This window comes from Lagopus muta, chromosome 4 (assembly GCF_023343835.1).
Source record: "Lagopus muta isolate bLagMut1 chromosome 4, bLagMut1 primary, whole genome shotgun sequence".
Lineage (NCBI taxonomy): Eukaryota > Metazoa > Chordata > Aves > Galliformes > Phasianidae > Lagopus > Lagopus muta.
The window spans coordinates 9,939,242-9,962,241 of NC_064436.1; the positions used below are offsets into that span (position 1 = coordinate 9,939,242).

Sequence of the window (23,000 nt, forward strand, 5' to 3'; positions counted from 1 at the left end):
TCACAGCTGAAGCTGATGATGCATTTCTAGTTTCCTTCAGAAGCAGTGTATAGAGGATCTCTGACACGAAGCATATATATATATGTATACATATATACATATATATGGCTTATCCTGAAACGACTACATTTTTTTGGAAACTGGGAGATGATAGGCTTTGAGATGCACCCCATATGTTCTTCATGCATCAGTTACCCTGTGCTAATACATAGCCCTTGTGGTTTGTTCGCCACATACCTGAAGAACTCCAGAGGTTAAGAAGCAGTCAGCAAGTCCTACAGTGTCAGAAACCCTACGGCCAGGTGTAGAAATTAGAGCTTTATTCCACTGGGAATTATTATTGTAAATAGCTAAATTTGAAATAGTATTAGTAAGAGCACACATCTATCTATCATAGAATGTTTAATCTACCAGATAACTACAGACTGACAACCAACAAATATCAACCTTAGACTTTTATTGCAGTAGCTCTGTCTGTAAAAACAGTTTAAACACAGAGGCTTTACCCTGTAAGTAGGAGAACTTTGTGGTGCTCAGGAGCCTGATTTTGCTTCAGCATTATTCTAGGTATTTACAAACAAGTGCAGGGGCATTAGGCCATATTTGTGTTGAGACACTAATTATTTACTATAAATAAAGGAAAGAGCATGACTTTCTCTACACAATGGGTAGGAATAACACTGTAATTACCCTTCCAGCATCTCTTCAAATTTCTGCTTGCAGAGAAAGCAGTCAGACCTTTTGGTTCAGAGTTACTATATAAATTGTGTACACTATATCTTATTTAGGCTTCATTTGGAATTATTATTATGCTGTGATGGCTGCAACACTTTCTAGCTGATGAGGATCTCCATAAACACTTTTTAGTAGATATACAACTGTGTGCCTGCAAATAGCAGAACAGGGTTAGGACAGTATCAGCATGCAAACTGATTATTAGAGATATTTTCAGTATTAAGACAACAATGACAAGCCAAGAAACGGGGGGAAGGGGGAAAGAAGGCTATTGGCTTGTAAAGGGTCTTGTAGATACTTTTCCCTGCTCTTTTTCATATTTGGTCCCACTTGCAACATGCCCCTCTCAGAGGGAAAGTACTGTGACACAAACTGCTTGTTGTGATTTTCCATAGCTATTCTGTTCCTCATTAGACCCTAAAGATCCTCATCTGTTTGAATACCTGCGCCATACCACCTATGGGGATTTTGCAAGTCACACGCCAGCTCTGAGAGGAGCTTCAGAACAGCCTAAATTTCTGCTCATTTGTCCAAGAGTCTTCTCTCAACACTGTTTTGTCGGTTTTTTTTAATGCCACTTACTGCTAAGGCAGAACAACACAAAGATTATAACAAACCGAACGAAGTTTGGTAGGAATAGGGCTCAGCACCCCCAAGTATGAGCCACCACTCTGAGCAATAAAAACAACCTCAACCAGCTTTCTTTTGATGCTCATTGTTTCTGTCAAGCTGCAATACAGTACTTATTGCTACTACATGCACACAGTTCTTGTTCTCAGAGCAAGAGCTATAAAAATGTTTACTCTGGGCTTCTATGGTGCGAGGAAGCATAGCATGTAAACTGCTTACCCAGGAGGAAAACCAGATGTTTAGTACAGCCAAATGTCCAATGGTTACAACTGCAAACAGGTAATTCGCATAAGGTTTTAACTTCCTTAGAACTTTGAACTTCCATTTTGGAGCGGAATGTGATGGCGGCACAATGAAGCACCGCAGTTTGGACCTCAAGTAAGAAATGAAAGTAGACACCTGGACAACCAGGAACTAGAACAAGCTCACCTGGCAGGGATACGGTGAAGCCTACTGCTTCATTTAGCACATCTATCTATTGCATGCTGGGTGGCGCTCTGGCACTTGGTGCTGGGTGCTACTTTCTAAAGCAGAGTTGTTAATGACAGCAGCGCCTGTCTAACTAACTTAAGTCGTATTAGGTTGTCTGTTGCAGCAATGAACACTGGTCCTAACATGTAACTTGTGGTGAGACAAACTGCACAGCTTGTTCTATGTCTCCAAGGAAGAGCCTGAGGTTTCTCACAGGAATCAGCTGGTCGATTGCCACAGACTTTTCTGGTAAACTTTTCAAAGGCGTCAGTGCAGCTCACTGGGAGAAAAAAAAAAAAAGAATGCATTTTAGATGCAAGTTCAGCAACAGACTTTGTTCATCACGTCTGTTTCTTTGCAAACATACAAAGTACACTGTATTTCTGACTGCAGGTTACGTGAGCTACAGCACGTAAACGCTACTGCTGCGTAAATCCTACTCACCAGATGGCTTGTAAGAACTTGCTCAGCTACCCCCACCAAAGCATGATTCAATGAATCCCTTGACTTCAGCCCTGCAACTCAGGTGTAACTTATTTCCCTGCACGCTGGGCACATTCACTACTCCTTACACCTACAAATAGTTACTTGCTTAACTTTAAGCATGAAGTCAAGCAATTACGTCTGCTGAGACCACCAATGTAATTCCATGGCAATGCCAGTTTGGTGCCGAGACCCACACACACAGAACTGCTCCATACCCTCAAAATAAAGGGCAACAACAGCATATTCTTACTCAGACAAACTCTCAGAATCAATTCCAGGCTTCATGTGATAATTTCCTCCATTACTGCCCCTTCACTGAATAAGTAGTATTTTTTAAAATGTCAGCTAGTATAACAGTGGTGCAATTTTTAGGGCAGCAGGATGTTGACAGGTGGAGAAAAAGAAAAGGATAAAATAAACACTTCCTAACACTATAACTTTCTCTCTACTGCATCGTTTGTGTCCTCAGGATTTGTAGACAACGAGCTTTTTGAGGACACAATGAAAAGTAACACCTTCTTTCCTCTGTTTCCTTCTCCTCTTGTACTGGTGCTCTGATAACCAGTGTATTAATTGCTAACTCAGAATAAAAACAATTTGCAGAGTTCCCGACCTGGGAGCTTTATTTGCTTAGCTTTCTTTTGCTTCTACTAATATATTTTCTACCAAGCTTCTTGTTCATATTCTAGCCAAGCTTTTTTTTTCCCCTTGGGGTTCTATTAGCATCTTACTGTAAATTTTGAAAAAAAGAGTCACATGGAATAAGAAAATATGGACAAAATACTTCTTCTCCATGAAGTAATAAACACAATTGATGATACTTAAGCATTCCTTAAACAAATACCCAGATTGAGAATTGAGAAAGCTTTGCTCCCTAGGCATCTAGAAGATGCTAACAATGATTCTTAAACAATAAGAAGTGCTACTTTCTTCCTCTTTTTTCCTTGTTTGTTTTTTTTTTCTGGGCCATTGTAGTGTGTGGAAATACAAATCCACCATCAGAGTGCACATGCAGACTCTCCACATGCTGCAATTGCCACTACCAGGCAAAGACATCAAGGGGGATTGCAGGAAACCTCCTGCTGCAATTGTGCTGTGTACCTTTAAGGTTCCTTAGCGACTTCTCCAGGTGCCTTCTCCTCCTCAGAAACTGAAAGTGGACACAAAACACCAATGAGAAACACCAAATACTATACACGCAGAAACAAAGGAAATAACTTACTCAGTTATGAACAACAAGAATCCTTTGGACTAAGGGGATATGATTTCCTAAGTCACACTGGGCATGCAGACACCTTCTCCTTAAAACTTAATACATCTAGCCGTAATAGAGTTTTGGGGCCAAACCTCAATACTGCTTTGAAAATCTCTGCTGTGAAGATCTTAACACACATTTTTCTTTGCATGCTATTCTACCATTCAAACTGAAGAGCAATCCTTAATAGCTGCACCGAAACACTGTAAGGTTTGCACATAGTGCATTCTATGTCTTTCTTCACAGTGGTGTAACTTAAGAAGATGCTGCCTTTCAAATCAAGTCAGACACTTTATAAAAAAGCATATTGCGTCCCATGTAGCAGAAGGGAACTTCAATCCCAGCCACTTAGCCAGGCACTGAGCTCAAATGCCACCAGCACCCAACTTGCATCCATTTCTAATGCACAGCAAACAGTTCCAAAATGACATTTTCTGCTCCCCCTACGTCACCACTAACAACACAAGGCGTCACTTCAGCCAGCTCAGTGCAAACAGCCATTAGTGATTTTAGAGATAAAAGGTTTCAGACCCAGCTGCACTCCAGCACCTTCTGAAGCTCTCCCCGACTCCTCAGCATCAGCATCCTGGTTCCTCGTGGTAGTGTCAGACATCTCTTGAGCTGCTGAGGCTAATCCTTCCTCGACACTGTCCAAGTCTTCCTCATGGGCAGAAGAAGCTGCAACATCCAAGACTTCACTCACAGTTTCTATGAATCAAATTAGACAGATAATTGTCTTGTCTTCCCCCTCCATTCACCAGCACAAGAGAGGGAAAGCAATCAGATTCACAAAACTCAAAGTGCCCGCCTACCAGGTGTGTTGGAAGTAATTGAAGGCAACAGGGTATACAAGATGATTACATTTTGCTATGCAAATACGTTTTTGCAAGCGGAACTCCATAAAATGTCACAACAGGTATCTGACTCTTCCTAGCCCGAGGCAGAAAGATATAAACGTGTGCTATTTCCACATATTTAGAAAAAAGGTTCTAAGCTGTGTGTTCTCTTTCAGTTACAGCTTTTATTTTCTGGTTTCTCCCTAACTGTTAACGACAAGCAAAATACCGATGGTTAAGATTCTGTAACAATAATCCTCATTTGATCAACAGCATCTTACGTAACACTCATACTCCGTGCATCCTTGCAAAGATGCAATTAGGAGACTTAATGTAAAAAAAGCATCCTAACTTCAGGCTGGAGGGTCAGGCTGCAATTCCAGCATAGCATGATTGCCAACTAGCCATTTTTCAGTTCTCCTTAAGGATAAGGCAATATATTTGTGTAGCCAAGTCCATACTATGTCTACTCATTAGTACCTCTATACGTGTCAACACTCTGCAGGAAGATCAAACATCATCCACTATTTATATTCCATATTTTACTCCAGTAAAATATCTCCTATCATATCCTAACCTAGGCACTGCAGTTTTGAAAATGTTTGTCTGTACATATGAGTAATTGTCCCTGGCCACTTCAGAACACTCTACTTTGTACTTTGATTCTTCAGTAAGTGGAGCAGCACTCACACTTACCCTTTGAGTGCACACCAACAGAATTCTGTTGGAGGGACCTTTCCGGTGCCGTACCACAAGTGCTCTTCTCAAGAGGAAAAGGCTGGAAACAGCTCATATACAGAATATGCATGCCCACAGCCATATCAGCCGTGGCAGGTTAGTACAGTCACTACCCACTGCTTCACACATTATCCTCAGCAAAGATTTGGGCTGGCCCAGGAAGATCATTTAAGCACTGCCTATTGCCCTATTGCAATTGTGACTGGCTACTAAAAGTCGTTTGGTGTTTTGAGCACTATGAAAATAAGTCCTGCTCATTTTGTAATTGTTGCTACCAGTGCAGATTTCTTGACATACATGCAACTAGAAGGTGCCTCACATCAACCTCATAAAAGCTTATCTTAAAAAAAAATAAATTATATAAGTATATGGAGTTTAGTAAAGCACTGGAACAGGTTGCCCAGAGAGGTGGTGGAAGACCCATTTCTGGAGACATTCAAGCTAAGGCTGGACAGGTCTCTGAGCAACCTGATGTAGCTGTAGGCATCTCTGTTCATTGTAAGGGAGTTGGTCTGGATGACATTTAAGGATCCCTACCAACACAAACGATTCTATATCAGTATAGATATAGAAAACTATTTAACACTTGCAAGATATTAGCTTCCCTATATTGCTACAATTAGAATTTAGGTGGAAATGCAATCAGCCACTCTATGTGGTCATCTGTTACATTACCATTCTGTTCCCTGGCATAGTGTCACGTGTGCTCCATAGTCCAAGGTGCAGTAGGGCATACAGATCGGGGAGGATCTTGGGTTGTGTTTGGTTGTTCAGTTTCAAACTGAACAGCTTGCAGAGAAGTTCGGTGTTCTTTCCCTGTATTTGCATTGCCAACACATCTCCCAAAGATGGCATCACGATGAACACAGTGTTGTACCAGTCCTTCAACATGAAAGCTGTCTCGAACATGAACACAATATACCAAAACAAGTCTATTCCTTGCTCTGCAAGAGGCTCCATCTTGGAACAAATGCTGCGTTCCACTCACCACGTAAACACATTTCTCTCTGCTCTAGGGAATCCCAGTGATCCCAGGGCAACTCCAGGTTAATGATTACCTGAGAACTATCTCAAGTTACCCTCTCTTCCAGTATCACATCTGTGAAGAACATTAAATATAACAACAGATCACCATACCTGCCTCTTTTATTGATCAACTAGTAGCACAAAGCGCCAAGCTCTGGTATTTCTCCTTTTTGTTTCCCTGCATATTGATTTAGCTTCATGAAATCACTTCTCACTTCCGTTAGTTCTACAGTTCTACAAAATTTAAGCTTCTTTATGTTTCAAAATAGAGCTCCAGAGATGTTGTAACATCTTTACTGATGGCGTTGCTCCCTGAAGACTGATCAGATTGAAAGCCTGAAATCCTGACGCATTTGCACAGCAATGACTGGGACCCATTTTCTCTACTTACATCAGCTTTTGTACATTTTCTAAGCGCTTTGAAAATAACGTGCATTGTTCATTGCCTCTCTGCAGTGAAGGCACACGGTAGTTAAGTACTGTTGGTAGCATTTGTTGCACTGAATGCCCAGCTGCCTGATCACAGCTACTATACAACATTACTGCAGTTCCTCAGCATCTTTTAAAAAACACATTTGGAGTGTTCCAATCTATCTCAAATGATTCATCCTGAACCACATGTCACTATTTAGAGAAGAAATATGCCCTTCCAAACTATGCCTGTAGAAACAAGATTGGGCAAGAACCAACTGCGCAATATACACATATTAAACAATGCCAAACTGCTTTTGCTCTGGAAACCCACCTGTTTTGAATTGAGCGAGTATGGAGAAGGAAATTGACTTTTCAGACAAAAGGAAATTAAGCTTTTGTTTTGTTTTTAAACAAAGCAGCAGCATTAGGAAGCTCCAGTTGGTCGTGTCCAATATCCAGTTCCACCCAGAAGTACCATTTGCAGAGAATTGTATCCCTACCATTTCAGTGAAAAAAATCTTCCTTTAGTACAAAGTTACCATTCCTACAGTCTCTAAGAACACAGTTTTTAGTCCTACAAATTAAAGAAGTTCCAGCATTGAGGAGGCAGGACTTCTCTGCGTGTTCGCAACAGAACAGAAAGCATTCCAAATGCATTGCGTTTCTGCATTCTCTATGATTTTCAATTGACTGGTCTTAATGTTAGCAAGCTCAGCATTCTCCCAGCAGAACAGATAAACATGATAAGCAGGGACTTGCATGCCCGTATGACTGACTGATGTTTGGTGCAGATAATAATTTAAAAAAGCAATTTCAAATCACACGTGTTGACCTTCTGTAGCCAATAGCAACAACATACGGGTAGATTTTCAGAATTCAGATCCTACTACTTTCATAACATCTTCCCCCAAAGCTTTGAAGCTTTCTAAACAAGCTTTAAACTTCCCTGAGGGACTTCTCAGAAGGGAATCAGTCTGGACTTTTGTCTGGGACTCACAGTTCTCTTCTGAAGTTGAACCTACTTCCACTGGCAGCCATGTCCCGCCACCTGGAAAACAAGATGCTGCTGTAGGGGGATCCTGAAGCAGGCAAGAGAAAGGGAGCTAAAGAACAATTTGAGCAGACACTGATGGCAGTGGATGTGAAGTCTGTTAAGAACTTGGCTCTCATAAGAAGTTTTATAGAAGATAACATTTCTGAGAGCCCTTCTGCATGAGAGCTACTGTCAGATTTTAGAGTTCATTGTTCGTAAAGCGGATTTTCCAAGTTCTATTTCACATTATGCACGAACGCTAACAAACTGAGCTAAGAAAGGTCAGATATGTACTTATTATTTCATATGTGAGGTTTCACTGACCATTATTCCTGAGGAAAAAAAAATGAGAAAGACAGCCCACCACATTGAGATCAAAGAGAAGAAAAAAAGAAGTTAACTTCTTCACCTTTGGCACTCATCTAGAGTCATGTCTGCACTGTTAAACACGTTAATGTGAGGGTTAGGTCTTCAAACTTCCATTACAGTAGCAGCTAGTTAACAATCACTAAGAAAAGAAACAAATGAAATATTTATGTACAGAAATGACTCCTCACGCAGATGAAACATTCCACATTGTGAAAGCAAGACACCCTTTCAAGTAAAGGCAGATTGAGAAAATCGACTCACGCAGCGCTGCATGGGAAGAGGGAAAAGTCCACGTTTAGAAGCACAAACAACACAGCTGGGGGTGGAGGGCAAGCTGGGAATTCAGAACTTCACTCTCACAGCGAAACTTCCCCCACCTTTGGCCACTTAACTCAGCACAGCAGCAGTGCTCTCCTTGTTCCCAGTGCTTTGCTGTTGACCACTTGTGATTATTTTTAAGCAGTCTAACAACACCAATTTATAGATTACCAATAAAAATAGCCAGTAGGTATCATTACACTGCTTATTATGTTACTCATTACATGCTTACTATATTAAAAACGCACTTTTTCTGAACCATCTCACTCACAGCCCTATTTTTTCCACACACATCTCCCCCCTCCCCCCCCAACAGTCATGAGGAGACTGCTATCTTTCACACAGCAAGTCATGTTCAATTACTTCTGCAAATGTTATCTGCAGAAGAATTTGGCTTTACAAAGCTAAAATAATACCCGATAGCCAGCATAACACAAATGGAATCTGCCTGGAGCCACAGAACGCGCTCAAACCAAAGAACCAAAAAAGCTTTCAGAATTAAAGTTACCTATGACATATCCAGAGACACACAGTTATTCCAAAGGAGAAAAAGCCAAGCAGTATTCTATTGACAGATGAACATGTTTCCTCTTTGTTTTGTTTGTAAGAGAACAACTCACACCAAAATATGATGCTTATGTTTACACAACATACAGTGAAAATCTCTGTGAGCTCTACTGTGGGTCTCTGGGATGTCCCTGAAACACAGGGGCACACAGAGCAAAAAATTCCCTGCTGACAGTTCAAAAAGCTATTAAAACTGGCAGCGGAGTAGAACTTGCTTAAAGGCAAAACCTGCCACATTTTAAAATAGATCAAGAAAGTATTTGTGAGAAGTTGAAAAACAGAGCTGAGAAGGTGGGGAGTGCCTGGCTCCCTTAAATCTGTACACCTATTCACTTAAGACAGTTTCTAGAGTAGCAACATTGCTGGTTTGGAGAAAAGTTGTTTCACTCCACGATGAGAAAGACTGCCCAAAAATCAGTATGAAAATTCCTGCACTGGTTTGCATTGTCACCACAAGTAGACAGAAAGGAATTGCTTGCGGCTTTTTCTGTAAAGGAGGATACTATGAGTATTCCTCTGCATGCTGTATTTTTATTTTTTACTGCAATATCCACCCCGTGCATGCTGTAAAATCCTCTTTTCAGTAAAGGTGATCTTAACTGAACAGTCTCTGCGTTTACCAGCTGATGCCTTTACGTACTCACAGCTTTTGTAGAATTATTACCTAAATATTCATAGAATTGCAGAATCTCTAAGTTTGGAAAAGACAAGCTTATCTAATCCATCCTAACCCTACCACCAGTATTTCCCCACTAATCCCTGTCCCTCAGAACGGCATCTCAAAGTCTCTTGAACACCTCCCAGCTCAGTGACTCCAACAGCTCCCTGGGCAGCCTGTTCCAGCACCCCATCACTCTGCAAGAGAAAAAAACTTCCCTAACATCCAACCCCAATCTCCTCTGGCACAGCTTGAGGCCGTTCCCTCCGGTCTTATCACTACTTCCACAAGACAAGTGGCTGACCCCCACCTGCCACAGCCTCCTTTCAGGCAGTTGCAGAGAGCTCTAAGGTCTCCCCTGAGCCTCCTCTTCCCCAGACCCAACGATCCCAGCTCCCTCAGCCATTCCCTTTAAAGCTTGTGCTGCACACCCTCACCAGTTCGCTGCCCTTCTCAAGGCACGTTCCAGGGCCTCGGCGTCTTCCTCTTGCTGAGGAGCCCAAACCTGAACACAGTACTCCACGTGTGGCATCACCAGCGCTGAGCACAAGGGCGCAGTCGCCTCCCAGCTCCTGCTGGCACCACGATCTCTGATGCAAACCAGGCTGCCATTGGCTCCTTGGCCACCTGGGCACACCGTTGGCTCACGTTCAGCCAGGTGCCCAACAACACCCCCAGGCTCGTTTCTTCCACACAGGCTTCCAGCCACTCTGCCCCAAGCCTGAAGCATTGCCTGGGTTGTTGTGGCCAGAGTGCAGGACCTGGCACTTGGTCGTGTTGAAGCTCATCCTACCGGTCTCAGTCAAGCAATCCAGCCTGCCTAGATTGCTCTGCAGGGCCTTCCTACCCCAAAGCACATCAACAGCTCCTCCCAGCTTGGTGTCATCTGCACACATAGCGAGGGTGCTCTCAATGCCCTCCCCCACGTCATCAATAAAGATACTGAACAGCACTGGGCCCAGTACCGACCCCTGAGGAACACCACTTGCAGCCAGTCATCAGCTGGATATGACTCCTTTCACCACCACTCTCCGGGCCTGGCCATCCAGCCCGTTCTTTACTCACCAGAGCATACCTGTCCATGCCACGGGCTGCCAGCTTCTGCAGGAGAATACAGTAGGTGACCACGTCAAAGGCTTTGCTGAAGTCTAGGTAGACTACATCAACAGCCTCTCCTTCATCCAACAGGCAGATCACTTGATAATAGAATAACATCCGGTTGGTCAAGCAGGATCTGCCTTTTGCGAACCCACGCTGGCTGGGCCTGGTCCCCTAATTGTTTCACAAATGCTGTGTGATCTCACTCCAGATGATATTGCTCCCATTCTTCCAACACTACAGAGATCTTCCTGTTCTTTCCGCTATAACAAGTCATCCATGAGCTCAGTTACATGGAGGAAAAACAGAAGATAAGAGAACAGTGGGCAACACATAGCAATCTGAAGGACAGCAGATAAACATGGCAGCCCAAGGGACAGATAAAAAAACGGATAAATACGAAGCAGGAACAGCCAACGGTATTTCCACCGCTATGAACACTGCCCTCATAGGATCACACTCACATAATTCAGTTTTCTAAAGCCTAATACATTTAGCCACATCTACCATAACCAATGTAAAGTTAAAATATTCTAAGAGGATACTCAAGACAGAAAATCTTTATTATACTTCATAATTCAGCTTAAATTTAGTCAGATTAAGTGAAGATTTTCCCTTAATCTGTTTGTCTGCTGTTACACCATTCTACATCTAGAGGCCCACTTAAGGCAATAAACTTGTCTTTATGAAAGGCCTCTGGGGAGCTGCAAGGATGAGGGCAGCAGGGAGAACAGCACCAACTCCAAACGTACAGCTGCAATTGTGGTACAGCTGTTAATCCTGTCCAACCCTATCCACGCTGCATTCTAGCACCACTTAAGGTCACCAGGATCTGCGGGTTGAGCAGTTTTTCTTCTTCCTACGTGTCACACAAAAGACCAGAAGAACGCATTTGTTGTACAGAGCACTGCCATTTTAAAAGCCTCCAAGTAAGTCCGAGCAATCACAGACTACTCTGAGGACATTTCAGCCAACTTCCAAATAGTGACGGTGCCACAGCACAGATCAGAAGGCAGCTGGGTACATGCTCTGACTTTGGTAATTTACCAGAATAATACACCTGGAAGTACACTGACCATGTCAAGTGTTTTTTCTGCTTGGCATCACCGTGTGATGGGGTCAGCAAAAGTTCTGTCCAGAAAGCTATGACTCCTGCCCCGCACAGCCTATATTTGTTTCTCTAGGTTGCAGACAACTGGCATTATAGTGTCATTCAAAGCTTAGCATGGAAAACACTGGCACATTCACATGCTAATCCTCCTCAAACATAGTTGCACCACTCCTAAATCCAGCCATGGGAGAACAGTGTTTGAAATGATAAGTGGAAAAGAGACCTCACCCTTCAATACCCACAACATTAATAAGAACTTACATTACAGATATCTACGAATCATGGCTGTGGACTAATTGGTTTTACTATCTGTATAAGCAACAAGTACACAGAGATATAATCAATAAGCATACAGAGAAGTTAGGCTGAAAAGATAATCGTGTTAGACGATAATCAAAAATGAACTGAAAGGTTACCCACATCCTGGGCTTACCAAAAAAGACTGCAAGAGTAGGGATATCGAGACAGAGATCCTTCCTCAGCAGCAGCCAGCCCTCAAATGGGGTCTAGGAGAGGTGCAGCCAGGCTCCACCCCTTCCAATCACACAGGTCAATTGCCTTAAGCTGTGCTCCCACAGCTGACTCATTGCTTGCCTCAATCAGAGGTTCAGGCCATGATTCAATAGTTCCCATACACTATTCCAGCTGGTAATGTCAAAACTTTAAACGTCTGTATCTGAGTTGAAAAAGAGTTTTTAGCAGCAATCCAACAACCTAAAACAATTACTAATGCAACAGCAGTGCCTAATCCTAACAGTCTCTTGCCAATCTGTGCATTTCATAGCATTTGTTACACTGGAGAAATAACTGATCTTAACTTACCATTATAGAGTGCACATTAAAAGGAAAACAGCATGAAATTTACCAGCATCAGACAGCAACCAAGGGAGTAATAAAGAAAGTAGAAACAGAACTTAGAGGAATCTAAAATCTTAGGAAGAGTGTAACACAGCACAATACTTGGGGTTTTTTGTTTGCTTGGTTGTGGGTTTTTTTGTTTTGTTTTGTTTTTGCAACAGTGTTTCCCCAAGTTCCAGATACCAGCAATGGAATGTAAATTTCTAAATCTGAAATTACCCTAAGTGCCCACATCCAAGGTTTTGCTCATTTTTGAGCATCCACAGGAGCTCACACATTCATTTTACTTGCTTGCTGGACCATTGAGATGATTGCCCATCGGTTGAACAACTTACATTTCCGAAGATGCTTCCAAAGAAGCCTTATCTTAAAGGAAACAATTGCATGTAAAAAAGCAGATGGTTTAATGGAAATGAATATGCACCTTCATCTGCAGAAGCAGTATCACCCTATCAACAAAACTAATCAAAACGATTTAAATGAGCACTCTTCAGAGCAAGCCTGCATTTTGCCTGTCAGTTCTGAGAGAAAACACTTCTCTGCTTCAGTAAAAGTACAGATGCCTCTTCTCTCATTTGAGAAAAGGATCAATGTGGTCAAATGCAGAACCAAAAAGTATTTCCAAAATAATTGTTATCTCTAAATAAACCAACTCTTTTTAAAGACACAGGTAAGCACTCTGAACAAAGTGGTACACGTCCAGAGAACTTCTGAATCAAAATACTCTCTTCTTGTATTTAACAATGTCAATTGGAGCCAGCTTTTAGGAAAGGGATACTGGTGATAGTGGTTCAAACTTTTGTGTTCAGACCCCACAGTGTTTGTTAAAACCTTCACAAGGTCAGGGCCTGAGGCATCAACTGATCAGAAGCGTGGTTTCTTGGCAGGCTAGGCCTGGACTGGGCTTGCAGAGGAGCACCAAGGTGACACACTGACAGGGCCACAGCTGCCTTGGCAGCCTCCCACCATGGGACTCAGGTTACACAGCGGTCACGGCTCAACTTAGTCCTAGTGGAGGAACCTCACATGAACCTTCACTCGTAGCTTAGGCACAGTTAATCACTACAGCCTTCATTAGTGACCAGTGGCACAACAGACCTGTTCTCCAAACCTAGTTCTAACATCCTGGAAACACCACAGGGATCAGACGCTCCCTTACTTCAGATGCTGCTGATCACTGAGGTGAAGCACAGCCGCTGCAAGATGTGACAGGTTCTTCTCAACATGAAACACTCCCAATAGAAGCTGGAAGGAAGATGGCTGAAGCAACAGTCTGACACCAATCTCTACAATTTTATGTCCCACATGTTCATTTCTGCCAGCTTTGCCACTCGGCAAAGAATCATCGCTTCAGTGAGACTGGACAGAGGATACAGCCCTCAGAATCCCTTATAAAAGCCTTTTCAACAGAAGCACCATTCTAGCATTGGGCTTCCACTGTGTTGCCAGAGAAAACAGATGAAGGAAATCATAATTGCTGAATAACACATCTGCTCGGCCCCAGCAGTAACTAATGGTTACACCACACCGGTTTGCTTTTACAAAAACAGTAACTAACTACAGAGTTACCCTGCCTCGCTTTAAATACTCACATTCAACTTACCCACAATGTTCCTGAGGCAAGAGTCTAGAGCCCTTGCCGCTTTGTATTCAAGAGAACGATAGGAATATTTACCATACAGAAATCCCACCCTCCCCAGCAGTCAGTAACTATCTCATGATCAGCACTGTGAAAGGAACACCCAGCACTTCTGGGTACAAGTGAGTGCCCACTCATTAAGAGTGAAAATTTGCAATTGCTTTGTAGGGCAACGCAGACAAAGACCATCTTATAGCATCTCTCTCAGCAGCTTTGATTCATTAACTTTAAGGTACACCAGAATGTTTCCTTCCTAAATTAATTTGTCCAAACTTTCCATAGAAATAACTTGATTGGTTTTTCTAAGCTGCGAGTAATTTAACCACTACCTCATAAACATTTTATGTAAACAGTAATAGTCACAGCAAATATACCTACAGGCTGGACCGAGCATTATTTTAAAATCTGTCCTTTTAGTAGATGGCTTTGCAGACTCGCACAGGAACTACTCACACAAGAATTAAAATCCAATTCATATCCAAAGTTTTCATTGCAGTCAACAATATGAAAAGCTGCACTATATCCCAAGTTTGTTTGTCGAAGAGGCAACTAAGATGAATCCTCAAGGGAGCCACCAAGGAAAAAGGCAAAAATATTTCTGGAATCACACAATACCTTTCAAGGTATTGCAGTAACCCCACACACACTCGCAGCTGAAATCCTTTTAACTTCAGTTTGCCTTGCATTTTGAATCTTTCCTTCCAAGAAGATGCATGCTTATTTTCCCAAAACAAGTCCAACAAGAACATCCAGTAAAAGTTCCATGTTCAATCAAACTGAAAACTGTCACTGGTATTCCATTCCCACTTACTAAAGCCCCAATCAAGTTTTCCTTTCCAAAGCAGTGATTACAGTGATTTTTCTCTTTCATCACAGACTTGCCAACAGTTTCTTTTTCGTTTGCTTTTAAAGAACTGCAGATACCAAATGGCAATGTTTGCTGCTTTCCTACCTATCGAATAATTCCAATTGCTTTAGATGTGCCCCATTCAACTTTAATCGAACCAATCAAGAGGGAAAAGTTATTGCTCTACACTTACAGGTTAGCAGTAAATAAGTTTGATTGCATAACAAAATTTAAAAATTGAGTTAAATTAAAATTCTGCATTTGATGCAACTTACAGACACGGTCGCTTCTTTATTATTCTAAAATTAAAAAGGACTGACAAATCAAGTATTCTGAACAGAGTTAAGAGTACCAGATACGTAGCCTCCAGCTAAATTGTTTTTAGTTCTAATGTGATGTTTTACGCATTTTGAAACTTTTCATCTGGTATGTCATAACAATATGTGGGTTATTACCTAATTCTGTTGAAGTTCACTGTCAGAAGAACTACGTGCTTCAATGTGAACATCTTAGGAAAAGCTTTAGGAAACCTCAGGAATCTGATCACAGGAATAATGGTTTAATCAATTGTATTACACGCTTACCCCTTAACGTTGCCTTCTTGAAAGCTGTGATCACTTTCTTATGCTCATGATATGCCAAGGTAACACCTGAATTAGTTTTCACTACAGGACAACCTCCAGTAGGGATGCTGGTGTTTGTTCTTTGTAGTGTCCTAAGAAGCAGAGTTTCAAAACTGAACACACACGCACAAAAACCACATTCATAGATTAACCTTGCACTGCAGGAGCTTCTGAATTAGCAGCAGCTTCCTGCTGTGCTCCCTCCACAGCAGTGGATGTGTCTGCAGCCGGCAAGTCACTCTCTCCTCCAGTTTCTGGGGTAACCCCAGAAGTCTCCTCCTGTGCTGCAGGTCCAGCAGCAGTTGTTGCATCGGCTTCTTCTGTGGCCACGTCCACTCCAGTGACTTCAGCTGTCTCCTCTTCACCACCTTTTAAAGGTTTATTTAATACAAATAAAGAAAGTGTAAAGTGCATGCATGCAATACAAATTCACAGAATACTTTACCGTCACTTTCAATTTTTAAAATGGGAAGCTAACTAACATTCGGGACCGGAATTTACAGAGCAAGTCATTATATCAGAACTTAATCTCCCCTATCATCCAAGTGTGACACCATAAAAGATGTTTACAAGATAAAGAAACCATATTCTTAACTACCAAGTGTCACAGCTGCTTGAGTATATTATCACACAGTGTGGCTTTAAACAACTGAGTGCAAAAGGTGGAGACGCAGGGAAGGATGAAAATAAAAAAGTGAGAGGAAGCAGATGGTACCAAGTGTTGCTCCAATGCCATTCTATCAAAAGGGTCAGTGACAATGCACTCTGACTTTGCAGGGAGGTGAATTCTTGCCCAGTTTGCACCCAGTAGTGTCATTACACACCACATATAAGCCCCTCGGTAGCATACTTACAAGCTCTTCCATATTGTGTTATCAGTAGGGCTGACACGTTAGAAGCACTGCAATTCGAGGCACGGCTTCTGTTTGGGGAGGGCTATTTTCAAGGTGGCAACCTTGGCTGGCAGTATCCACAACAGTTCAGAGCCCAACTCAAAATTAGCTTTCAGATGGGTTTTGTGGCATCTCTTGTCTCTGTGCCACCAGAGATATTCTGCTATCGCTGTTCATCCTGCATCCTTTAAAGCTACACTGATTGTGCTGTGACCAGGCTTTGGACTGCAAAAGCCGTAGCACTCAAGTAAGAAGGAAAAGATCCGTGGGACAGAGAGAAACAAGGGATTCCTGCTGAAATTAGGTATATAAATAAGAAAATAACTTGAGCATGTTAGTCAGACAGTGCCCAACACTGACATGACCAGCTATGACTCATTTTCATTTTATGAAGTCCCAGCTGTCTCAAAGAACTGCCTTACTGCTGTGGGTCACACCCTGTAGAAATGAAAAACCCAATTCTTCCCAAGCATGTGAATTTACAACTCAGCTGAGACAGGTCATCACAAACTAACAGCACAAAGCAGTGAAAGTACACAAACACCATGCAAGTATGCACTAAGATCAACAAAGTTATAGAGCAAGTGTCCATTGCAAGTTTACTACCAGACCCAATTCACCAGGTGACAAAACAGAACTGGAAATAAAGTTTGCAATACAGCATGAACTAAGTGAGAAAAAAAAAGAGAAGGACTTGAAGAGACATAGTCAGATTTTTTCTGAATATTTGAAGAGTATTTGATCATAAATTGAACCAATCAATTTTATTTCTTGATTTTCTTACGCCAACACAAACACAACCCTTTTGCATTCAGGTTTTAACACAAGCCTACTCATCGTTAGGCAAAATCAAAGCTCGGTACTGCACAACCTGACCATGTCCCTTTAAGAGAATGCTATAGTTCAGAAAACCTACATCGATTACACAAAGAACAGACTAACAGCCAAGCTCAGCATTCAGTACAATTTATTGGACAGTCAAATATAGGGTGCATTCATTCAGAACAGCCAGCTTCTCGATCTCAGCACTGCCTTCTGCAAAGCAGATTAATAGGAGCTCAATATGGTTTGGCCTTGCAAACATAGGTATTTCTTTTAGAGTCTCACAAGGATGGAGTTTTACAATAGAAGGCATAAAGTCATCCCAGGGTAGGCTGCAAGGTACGCAATGGTGAAGGACTGTCCCTGGTGTTTAACTTCCTCAGGTTTGGAAAGAGATTTCCCTTGTATTTTAGTCTGGAAAGTGTAAAAGCAGAGTAGAGATTAGACAGATTGAATCAGCTTGCATTAAGTTAAAAAGAAAAATCATTGCTGAAAAAGTAGGAAATACAGAGTAAGTTAAAGGAGACACATGCGAATGGAAGACAAAACTCACTATTTGCTAAATAAGCAAGTAGAATGTTCCACAAGGCAAGCATCATTTCACAGTTCAAATCGTGAATCACATTCAAAATGTCCTACTTTTACTTCACGTTCAGCTTCTGCCAGAGGCATTTTAAAATCCCTCCTTATGTCAGAGTAGCTTTGAGATCAAAAGAGCTGCAGAATATTTGCTGTTTTTTTATTATGTCATTTATGTCACATAATAATTAAATAAAATACCATTAAGCGAAAAGCCTACAACGACGTTTGATTGTTTCATTCACTTTGTCGACACTGTTTGCTACCTCAAGGTCTTAGTAACAGACAGTTTGGTTTGGGGCACGAGGAGAGAACTTTCCTCAGAATGAAGAGCCACCAAAGTCGTTTGGATCAGGAGAGACACCCTCTGATCAGCTGCGCCCTGGTTCTAAGTTCTTCCAGCACAACGTTCTTCTCTTACTACATAACAGGGTGCAAACACGGCACAGCGTGCTGATTGGCATGCTGCTTTACTCTCCTCCATTTCACACTGCTACCAACAGTTTTACAGCATAACTTAAGCTTGAACTTAAACGATCCTAAATGATACTGAATGACTTTGAGAGCATAGTTCTTAACCAGCAATGCTTGCTGTGAAACAGTGTAAGGAACTAAGTGAATCTAAAGAAAACAGGGAGAAAGAAGCTGCAGTGGAAGTGTTGGGAAAAGCAACACTGGGGCAACACGCCATGACAAGATACACACTGAAATATGACCACACAGGGCACAGGAGAAAGGGGGGGGAAGAATCTTTTGAGAAGGCACAGAGAGGATTCCATTGGAATAGTAAGCATAGAAACCTCTTTGGGGAGGATACAGTTAGGAACGAAGAAGGGTTTGAAAAAAGAGCTGATTCAACAGTGGTTTCGTATTGTGAATTGGAATTAGTCACGAGTCCAATTAAAAACTTGGGCTTGAGCATCTAGTCAGGAGTCTAAATACCCAAATTAACAGAGAAAACAAGCGTCAGAGGTCTTCACCGGATGGCCCAGTAGAGTTTTAGACCTCTTCCTGCCTCTCATTATTCATAGCAATCATCTGCCATGAATTTAGGTAAATAACTGAACAACAAAATGTATCAGATCATGGGGTGTCTGGAGAGTGCCCGAAGCGGCAGTTAAGTTACAGAGCACTGAATAGTCTTATCACGGTCTCAAGCCGCACAGCTATAGCCTTCCAGGGGCTTGCAGTATCACTGATTGTGCTGGTATCCTGCACAACGTTTTGGTAAACTAGGGTTAAAGCTCAGTACCTTGCAAACAGAACCCTAAGAGAGGAGAGGGAATGTGCTGACATTTTGAGTGGCCTGGGAAGTGTAATTGATGCTACTATGTTCTTCTGGTTGCAGTGGCCTAACTCTGGTTTCATCCCTGAACAGCAGAAGGCAAGGTCACTGGGAGAAAAAAATGTACTTGGGTCCCAGCCTAATTTTCTGCTTTGGGGACGAGAAGGAAGTGCACTAAAATTGTAACCAACATTTCTGCTGACTACAAGTTCAAGATCTGCATCATTCCCAGCAGCTTAAAATAAATTAAAGCACTTTGCCATTTTAAATCTTAAAATCTGAAGTTCTGAAGTTTATAAAATAAAGAGCACGTTGTGGAACTTCGAGAAATTTAAAATAAATCATTCTAGAGGCAGACAATTTCAAGGATGATTTTGTTCTGGAAAAGAAATTTCAACTCCTACTCCGACCTATTCTTTCTGAGCATGCAAATATATTAAATCAGTTCTCCAGATGCCAGCCTCTGAAAAAAAATAAGTGACAGCTTCCAGAGCCATGGCTTCACGTTTTGGAAAGTTGTGCTTATTGTTTTTAGGAGGTTTGGTTTTTTTCAAAGTGGCAAATCAATAATCACGACGAGGTCCTTTACACGCCATTTTTATAATTGCTTTTGATAGCAAGGCCACGCTTGTCAAGTTCCATCTTTCAGATTAACTGTGCTGTAACACTAATTGATGTGGACAGAGACAACATTCCATTACAAGCATCTGAACTAACTTGGTCTAATTATTTAAGCATGAAGGACTATGTAAGGATTTACATACACTGAGGTGCTGTCTGCTTTTCATTTAGACCTAAAATAAAAAGGATTCAATCCAAGCAGTGGGACAAGAAATGGGTTCCATTTACTACCTTCATCTATTTATTTGGTTGCTTTTGTTCCTAACTCAACATTTCCACGGTGTTTCCTGACACACGTGGCCTGGAAACAACCTGTTGACTGAGAAAGAGCTGTCATCTCTTCCCAGCCCTACCGCAAAAGATCTGATTTTGACAGCATTCAGTCAAAGTTCATTAAGATTTCAGTATATCAAATGAAAATACCCAAGATAGAAGTAGTGGTTCACACATTAACTCCTTTCATCCAAAGATACCGCAGCTTGGTCACAGGATTGCTGCCTAAACATGAAGCCCATCTCCAACATTGGAGCAGGACAGTCTTTGCTCCAAGTCACAGGAAGCAGACAAGGACTCGGATGGTGAAGGCCTGATTAGATAAACCAGAAATCTGCTCTGGATCCTCGCATAACCAGAGAACAAGAGAGAGGAGCTCCACTTACCCTTGTAAGAGTCAGCTTTGTGTTTCTGCCCTCTCTCGTGGAGAATATTCACATGTTCAATGTACTTGCTACGGGACGAACCGACTACTCTGTAGGTCTGAAAAACAGCATATCTAAATACGTATCTAACTCATAAATACACATGAGATAATACATAGCTAACAAAGGTTACCAAACAAAATAAATGGGAGAGGAAAGGGCTTCAAACAAGTGCAACTGCTCATCGTAAAAGGCATATCAAATGATCGCAAGCAATATTAACATATCTAAAAGTCCATTTTTCTCCACTGACACGTTAATGAAACATATGGGAATTAGGAAGAAAATATAGTGCTGCAGAGATTGAACAGAATATTTCAAAAGGCAATTATGCTCAGGTTTCTATTTTTATTAAAAAAACTACTAATCAAAAAGCTGGCAGCAAGGGGATTTGTAATTCTTTCAGCCAGGCAGTAACACAAGAGCAATGGTATTGTGGACAAGCACATGCCACTCACCATGCTATGTTTGGGGAAGAGAAAAACTTGTGCCTTTAGGGGATGTGCTAGTCAGGATCTCAATTCTCAGAGAGGGAAGGGAGCTATGAAATAAAGGCCTTAGGGACCTGCAGCACAGTCTGATAAACTTAGAGAAAGGCTGGTGAAAGACTGCTGGAAAAGCTTGAAAGCACTTGGTGCTTACAAAGCTCAGGCATGCTTTTTCTAAGTAATTAATATTCTTATCTTCTTTTGTGCCCCAATTAAGCCGGTTCCTAATCTTCCCCTCCCAGCTTCAAACAGCTTCCTTCACATCCGTCCTGCCCACTGCACAATGCTCTTAACGTTTGCAGTTGGCAAGAAGAGGCAAGGTGTTAGAGACAGATGCCTTATTCCATCTTCGGAGGAATCCATTTCACATAACTTCAAATCTTCCCCTGAGAATCTCAATAGTTACACACATCAAAACAACAATGAAATAAGCAAGAAATATGCAACGTTTCATTAGTTATCTTAAACTGATTTTCCCATGCAACTGTATTTAATTACATGCCACAACATTCACATTCAATTAACAGATCTTATTTTTTGACCATGTTTTTAAAACCCTGAACACACTTTGATCTACGTCAGCTCCGAAAGCACAGACAGCCCCCCTACTTACGTAGAACAAAGCACCGAATGCAGCAACCCCAGTGATGAGATAGTAAATCATGTTCTCTCCAGAAGAGCCAGGAACGCTCCCAGATGACATCTGGCGAAGAGGTGCTACAAAGAAATGTTCCTTACAGTGATGTGAAATTGATGCTATTATACGATCATAAAATAGAACTACGGAGCCTGAACTTTATTATGGGAAGAGATGGTTGAAAAACCTATAGCAAAACTGGGAGATAGGGCTTGTAGGACAATGAAGTAGAACAGGGAGCGCTGCTTAACTGAATGAGGAGCACATCTGCAACCTCTCAGTGAGCCTACGATTTGCTGAGAACGATTGATGCCTGGCAGCTTCCACTGACTGGGTGCAGTCATACAAACGTGTCCTGCTTAAGGAAAGTAAAAGGATCGACCTGCCTTTAGTCATTCTTGCTGCACTCACAAGCAGCAGAGGTATCAAATTCCTTTCGGTTCAGCAGCAGAGAACTCTAGGATGAAGCCTTTTGCTTTTAACTCGCAGCGTTATGTTCCCAGCTGACCTTCAGATGCTGGCCGAGACGTGAGCAGAGCAGGGTTACACAACGCCATCGGAGCACACACAGCACGGCGATGACAGCGCAAGCCATTTCTTTCCGCCCACTACGACCGTGCTGCGATGCTCGCTACGGCCTTGGGGTTCCCCTATACGGCTATAAGGAGGACTCACACCTGCCACGTGCCGCGCGGGCACCCGGCTGCGTTTCGCGACCCCATCCGCTACGACGCACGTCTCACCACATAGCGCTGCTCATTAAAACGAGCGTCGCGAGAGACACTAGCCCAGTGCCTGCCGTCACGCGCTGGACTGCGCCCGGTATCACCCGCCTCGCGGGGCCGAGTCCGCCCCGCTACCGGGGCTGCAGCGCTTACCTCGGCACGGGCCGGCGGTGCGGCCGCGGCATCCCTTCCCGACGGCGGGACCGCCGTTCCGCAAGGCACCCGCCTCCCGCAGCCCCGCTACCGGCCCGCCGCCCGCGACCTTCGCGCGTCCCCCGCCGCCCCCTCCCCGCACCCGGCACGTACCGCGCTGCGCGAGGCGGCCGGCGGACGAGGGCGCCCGGCTCAGACGAGCGGCCAGCGCCTGCGAGGCGGCCCTGCACAGGTACATGGCGGCGAGAGCGGGGCTGCGGGCGCTGCAGCGGGCACCGCAACGGCCACCGCAACGGGCTGCGATCGGCCCGCCTCTGCCGCACCGAGGGCGGGACTCCCCTCAGCCCCGCCCCGGCCGCGTGCCGCCGCACCTGGGCGAGCCCGGAG

At 42.9% G+C, this 23,000-nt stretch overlaps 1 protein-coding gene across 1 annotated transcript; it reads right to left on the bottom strand.

Annotated features, from left to right (window-relative positions):
- LOC125692469 (mitochondria localized glutamic acid rich protein) lies at positions 1–22,949 on the bottom strand. Its single transcript, XM_048942981.1, has 7 exons — positions 22,767–22,949; positions 21,712–21,815; positions 20,572–20,668; positions 15,865–16,080; positions 4,109–4,285; positions 3,424–3,472; positions 1–2,116 (listed from the first exon to the last, which is right to left on the bottom strand). The coding sequence occupies exons 1-6, from the start codon at positions 22,849–22,851 to the stop codon at positions 3,426–3,428; spliced, it is 726 nt and encodes a 241-aa protein (XP_048798938.1). The 5' UTR covers positions 22,852–22,949; the 3' UTR covers positions 1–2,116; positions 3,424–3,425.
- Positions 22,950–23,000: the final 51 nt, after the last annotated feature.